This window comes from Arachis ipaensis, chromosome B02 (assembly GCF_000816755.2).
Source record: "Arachis ipaensis cultivar K30076 chromosome B02, Araip1.1, whole genome shotgun sequence".
In the NCBI taxonomy this organism is placed as follows: Eukaryota; Viridiplantae; Streptophyta; class Magnoliopsida; order Fabales; family Fabaceae; genus Arachis; species Arachis ipaensis.
In genome coordinates, this window is record NC_029786.2 from 79,480,292 (window position 1) to 79,487,200 (window position 6,909).

Consider the following 6,909-nt stretch of genomic DNA (forward strand, 5'->3'; position numbering starts at 1 on the left):
AGGGTTGGAAGGAAAAGGGACTGAGGGAGGCGTTTGTAGGGAACTGGGTTAGTGGGTTCCAGTTTTCTTTTTTTTTCCCTAGCGTCAAAACGATGCCGTTTCTGGGGGCAGATGACAAAACCGAAACTTAAAAAAATCTGGTCAGTTTGCCAGTTAACCGCCGATTCGGTTGATTTTTTAACTGATTTTTTGCAAAGTAGTTTTAGAAGTCAAGCGGACCGGATAGATGATTAATTCTCAGTTAATATTTCACCAATATTATTATTTCACTTTAATTGAAATGATTCATATATATTCACTAATATTATATGTGATAATATGCATGTATAAAAGAGAAAAGTATTTAGTTGTTGTTACTATATCTTATTTTTCATATCAAATTTCTCTATTTATGGCCATATAAAAATTAAAATTTTAAATATAATTAACTTCAATTTTATCTTAATAAACTGAACTTTTTTCTTAAAAAAATTAACCGCCTAAATATTAATGGACATCCACGTCATCCTTGTCACAACAATATGTTACATTTGTTTACTTGAAGCAATCAATCAACCTAATCAGTAATAAAACTCCTCAAAGGCTCAAACATACATTCTGCAATAAACTACATTTAATGTTATTAATCCATTTGGATAGTTTAACTAAAGTTAATGCTATCTTTATCCAAAATTTCAAATAAGAGCAAAATGTTCTTAAACACAATTGGAACAACACAATCAAACATGGTGAGAGTGAGACTCGTAACCTTCAGAAAGATTTCAGCTCCGATTCATGAAAAGATCATATGTACAAGTAAGATCATCCACACTCTTAATCACACATCATAAAAGAGGAGGGAATAAAAAAAAAATAACCCATTTATCTTTTCTAAAAATTTAGAACAGAAATAAAAGCAAACTGAAAAAATAAAAATAAAAATGAGAACTATAATGATGATCAGAAAATATCAAGAATTTCCAAGATGAAATTATTGCAGAGAGGGCAGTTCCCTCTGTTGACCCAAACCTCCCTGGAGCACAACCTGCAGAACGTGTGCCCACAGGGTATAAAAGCCGCACCTCTATGCCTCACCATGCACACGCAGCAGTTACGTTCCACGATACTCGCCCCTTCTTCTTCGCACTTTTCTTCTACACATTCAATCACATCCTCAAAATCAGCATTGCTCATTCTGTAACTCGGAACTTCGAATCCCGTTTCCATGTCCGTTTCCTCCAACAAATCCATTAGCGACACGCCAACCGGTCCCACCACCGCGACTTCCGCCGGGATTTCAGTGTCTGCGGCGGCGGCAGTAGCAATGGCGTCGTTTTGCTGTCGGTGAGTCGTCGCGTCTTGCTGAGTCAACTCGTCCGGATCGATGCGCGCTTGCAACTCGGATAGGTTGGTATCAATATGATTGTTGCTGCTGCTGTTGTTGTTGTTGTTGTCGTCGATGTTAGTGGAATTGTTTTCATTACTGTAATTTGATCTTGAATTGAGAGCGAGCTTGAATCTAAGCTTGTCCATGAAACTGAAGGATTTTCTAGATTTGCGGTCCGCTGTGGTGATGTTGTTGTGTTCATCTTCGCGGAGGATATCTACGAGGGTTCGGCTTTGGCTCAACTCGCAGCTTTCAGAATCGGCAGCGGCGGCGGTGGTGTCTGCGGCGACGGCAGAGACGGCGGTGACACTGTCGTGAAGGATCAAATCTGCTAGGGAGGTGGTTTTGCCAGCTGTCATTTGATCATAAAGTGTTATCCTCCGGCGACCATCCATTTTCCCAGGAAAATTGGTTGTTAGTTTCCCGGGAAAATCAAAGAATGAATTTTCACGAAAAATGAACAGATTATGCCAATAGCGGATACTATTGATGTTAAAAAAAATTAACGAGTGAGAATGAGTTTCTGGGAATGGAATGGGGATTTTTTTTTCTTCAATGAAGAGAAATTTATGGGCCGAAAATTTTCTCAGGAAAGTTCGGAAGGTTTGCAAATTTTGGAGTAATTGAAGAATTGAGAGGAGCGATGAGTCAACGTTAATGTTGGGAGAAGTTTCTTTTTCTGAGTAGACAGGAAAAGAGAAAGAGAACTAATCAAATAAAGGAAAACGATGCAGGGAGGAAAGGGAAATTAACAACTGGTGTAGTAGAAAACGTTTCTGAAAAGAAAATTAAAGGTAAATAAATAAATGAATGAAATAATGAATAAAGGAAACTTACTATTAATTTTTTTATTTGGTGTGGGACCATTCAATCATAAAGAGAAGCAAAGCAAAGACAAAAATAAAAGCGAGATTAGCATTTTCTTGGATACCTAGGGTCAGGAATGGATAGAGAGATCACAAAGATGCCATACCCCATGTTTTACATAATTTAATTAAGAATAAACAATCATTCGAAATTAATTTATTAATGGATGAAAAAATAGTGATATGCAGTTTTATTGGTGTATGGTGTATAATTCACATATGTGAATTTGTCACTTTTTAATTTAGATATGGAAGAAGAATGGTGTAGGACACAATTATGAAGTGTATGGGTACTTTACGCAATTGTGGTGTCAAGAACAAATTGGACCCTCTAATTTATGCTTAAAAAATTAAAAAAAATTGCATTATACAAATCAGACCGTCCGATTTATATTTTAAACAATTAAAAAAAATTTAATAATGAAATCGGACCATCCGATTTTTGTTTTCAAAATAAAAAAAAATTTTAAAAGTACAAATCGGACCCTCCGATTTTTCCTCCCACACAAATCGGACCATCCGATTTGTGTTCATAATTTTTTAACAAAGAAATCGGAGAGTCCGATTTCTTCACTTCATGGTTTAAAAAAAATTATCCGACATTCATGTATAGCACCACTCCACCTCCATACCCATGCACAACACACACAATTTACATATCCAAAAAAATGAGCCTGAATTTGTTAATCAATCTGAAAAATGTAAATTACGTTTTGGTTAAAACAAAAAAAACAAAAAAACAAAAGTTGCAACAGCTAAAAACGCAGGTTACGTTTGTCATGGAGAGACATCTAAATCTCAAAATGTGTTCTAACTCCCTACATGTAGACATAGCCTATTGTGTTGACCGTCTTAAAACTCAACAAATACAGGTTGCGTTTGTCAGTCGTCAGGCATAGATTGCAGGTTGTGATTGTCAAGCGTCCTAGTTGTATGGGCGACACATGTTGGAGGAGGATGTTGAACGGGTCTTTATAATGAAAAATGCAGGTGAAATAGCAACAAAAAAGGTAAAAAAAAAGGTGAGAATGGATTCCAGTCGCAGAAAGGGAGAGTTGTGCACTGAGGAGTTGGAAAAAGCGTGGGAGGAAGAAGAAGAATAAAAGGTTTAGGGTTTAAGATAGTTTATAAGAAAAAATGGTTCGTGATTTTATGTTACCTAAAAAATACATTATTAAATAATTAGATCATTTTCAATGGATAAGTTTTTTTTTTTAATTTTATGATAGATAAATATATGGATAAAGTATATTTTTTGTCCCTAAAGTTTGATAAAAATTTCAAAAATACCCCTAAGTTTTATTTTGTTTCAATTTTGTCCCAAAAGTTTTCGATTTGCATCAAATATACCCCTGACGGCTAATTTTTAAAAAAATTTAAGACCAATTCAACAACAATTTCATAAGAACAACCTTCAATACAAACAAACAAGCATAATTTTTATGCATTATCGTTAAATTTATCTTAAATTTTTTGAAAATTTAGCCGTCGAGGGTATATTTGATGCAAATCGAAAACTTTTGTAACAAAATTGAAATAAAATAAAACTTAGGGGTATTTTTAAAACTTTTGCCAAACTTTAAGAACAAAAACTATTATTTACCCTAAATATATTTTTTTTATATTTTATTTATTTGTGTTTAAACTAGTAATTTTATTGTTATTTTCATTATTATAACATTTTTTGATATTATTATTATTATTATTTTTAGGGTAAATTATCAAAATAAAATATTTGGATTTTAAAATTATCGAAATACAACTTTTACAGTTTTGATACGAAAATGTAATTTTTTACAAAATTATATAAATCGTGGGAGGGATCCACTATTTCAAAATACACATAAATCGCTGATAGGTCCTGCGATTTACGTTGATAACAAATTTGGCTAGAAATCTTAGTAGAGTTCCACAGTTTCTGTATAAATGAGAAATAAGCATAAACTATGGAAAAGGTCCAGCGGTTTATGTTTACACCAAGTTCCACCATATATAATTAACCCAAATTTAAAAGTTATTCGCCATCATTTAAATATATTATTTGTTGCATTGCATATATCTATTTAAGTTTATGAAGAGTACTAAGAATAATAAAAAAAATTAAATATTTATCTTGGTAGTGATTGAAATAAATTAAAAAAATTTTGATGATAATAAAAAATAAAAATAATAAATAATTAAAAAAATTCATATAAACAAAAATAATAAGAATTCCATAAAACATAAATAATACAATAATATGCATAAAGAATAAAGTTAGTAAAAGGTAAATAAAAATTAAGTATTGATAGCTAAAAGCCCGTTGGTGAAACGCAGAAGCTCAAAATTGTTGCTTCTTATAAACGTGATTTTGAATGCAAAATCACTTCTGCGTTCATGAATAAAAAATTTGCCAAACCAAAAATTGAAACTTTCAAGAAGTATAAACATGCTTCTTCTCCTTCAACGGGTTTGCCAAACACATCCTATATTGCCATCAAAGATGAAAGGTATGTCTCTGATCTCTCCCACGTCAAAGTTTGTTCATGTAAAAGAGTTAGTTAGAGTGTACTTATTCACACAGAAACCGTGGAACTCCTACCACAGTTTCAAGCCAAATTAAATTTCTTCAAGCAAGTTTAACAAAAATTTTAATTCAAATTAGTGAAATGCTCTAAAATAGTTTTTTGGAAGAGAATTCATCACTTCAACCAAGTAGCACATACATGCAAGCAACTAACTACACATGCAATCTATTATGTAATGCGACAACTAATCTAACAAAGAAAATTAAACATTGGTGTTGAAATAGAAAGTAGTTACCCACAAAAGTCGGTCTTGACCTCCCCACACTTAAAGATTGCACCGTCTTCGGTGCATGCAAAGATGAGCAAAGTGGATTAGGGTTGCTACAACTGATGAACTTTCTTCAAAAGATTGTGCGGACGAACTTGTTTGTCGCCCTATTTAGAAGTTTTTTCTTTCCCCTCTTGGTGGCTATCCTGAAAGGAGTGAAGAAAGAAGAAGAATAACCCACAAATAAAGATATGCAAACAAATAAAATATGGGTGGGTGGTGCACGAAATTGTGATTACACTTTTCACAACTCCGCACAACTAACCAGCAAGTGCACTGGGTCGTTCAAGTAATACCTAACGTGAGTAAGGGTCGATCCCACAGAGATTGTCGGCTTGAAGCAAGCTATAGTTGTTTTGTAAATCTTAGTCAGGAGATTAATAATAAGAGTGATTGTATTTATGAAAAATAAATAACATGAAATAAATAGTACTTGTGATTCAGTAATGAGAAACAGGCTGAGGTTCCGGAGATGCTCTGTCATCTGAATCTCTGCTTTCCTACTGTCTTCTTCTCCAAACACGCATGGCTTCCTTCAATGGCAAGCGGTATGATCCTTGATGAGCGGATAATTTATACGCTTTTTGGCATTGTTTTTAGTATGTTTTTAGTAGGATCTAGTTACTTTTAGGGATGTTTTCATTAGTTTTTATGTTAAATTCACATTTCTGTACTTTACTATGAGTTTGTGTATTTTTCTGTAATTTCAGGTATTTTCTGGCTAAAATTGAGGGACTTGAGCAAAAATCAGATTCAGGGGTTGAAGAAGGACTGCTGATGCTGTTGGATTCTGACCTCCCTACACTCAAAGTGGATTTTCTGGAGCTACAGAACTCAAAATGGTGCGCTTCCAATTGCGTTGGAAAGTAGACATCAAGGGCTTTCCAGCAATATATAATAGTCCATACTTTGGCCGAGTTTAGATGACGTAAAAGGGCGTTGAACGCCAGTTCTACGCTGCTGTCTGGAGTTAAACGCCAGAAACACGTCACAAGCCAGAGTTGAACGCCAGAAATACGTTACAAACTGGCGTTCAACTCCAAGATTGACCTCTACACGTGTAACATTTAAGCTTAGCCCAAGCACACACCAAGTGGGCCCCGGAAGTGAATTTATGCATCAATTACTTACTTCTGTAAATCCTAGTAACTAGTTCAGTATAAATAGGACTTTTTACTATTGTATTAGACATCTTTTGATCATTTTTAGATCTCTAGACCTCCATGGGAGGCTGGCCACTCGGCCATGCTTACCCTCTATTCACTTATGTATTTTCAAATGGTAGAGTTTCTGCACTCCATAGATTAAGGTGTGGAGCTCTGCTGTTCCTCATGAATTAATGAAAAGTACTACTGTTTTTCTATTCAATTCAACTTATTCCGCTTCTAAGATATTCATTCGCACTTCAACATGAATGTGATGAACGTGACAATCATCATCATTCCCCCACGAACGCGTGCCTGACAACCACTTCCGTTCCACCTTAGATTGAATGAGTATCTCTTGGATCTCTTAATCAGAATCTTCGTGGTATAAGCTAGATTGATGGCGGCATTCATGAGAGTCTGGAAAGTCTAAACCTTGTCTGTGGTATTTCGAGTAGGACTCTGGGATTGAATGACTGTGACGAACTTCAAACTCGCGAGTGCTGGGCGTAGTGACAGACGCAAAAGGAGGGTGAATCCTATTCTAGTATGATCAAGAACCTCAGATGATTAGCCGTGCTGTGACAGAGCATTTGGACCATTTTCACAAGAGGATGGGACGCAGCCATTGACAAGGGTGATGCCTCCAGACGATTAGCCATGCAGTGACAGCACATCGGACCATTTTCCAGAGAGA

At 35.0% G+C, this 6,909-nt stretch overlaps 1 protein-coding gene across 1 annotated transcript; it reads right to left on the reverse strand.

Annotated features, from left to right (window-relative positions):
* LOC107628403 lies at positions 750-2,146 on the reverse strand. Its single transcript, XM_016331093.2, has one exon. The coding sequence runs from the start codon at positions 1,759-1,761 to the stop codon at positions 940-942; it is 822 nt and encodes a 273-aa protein (XP_016186579.1). The 5' UTR covers positions 1,762-2,146; the 3' UTR covers positions 750-939.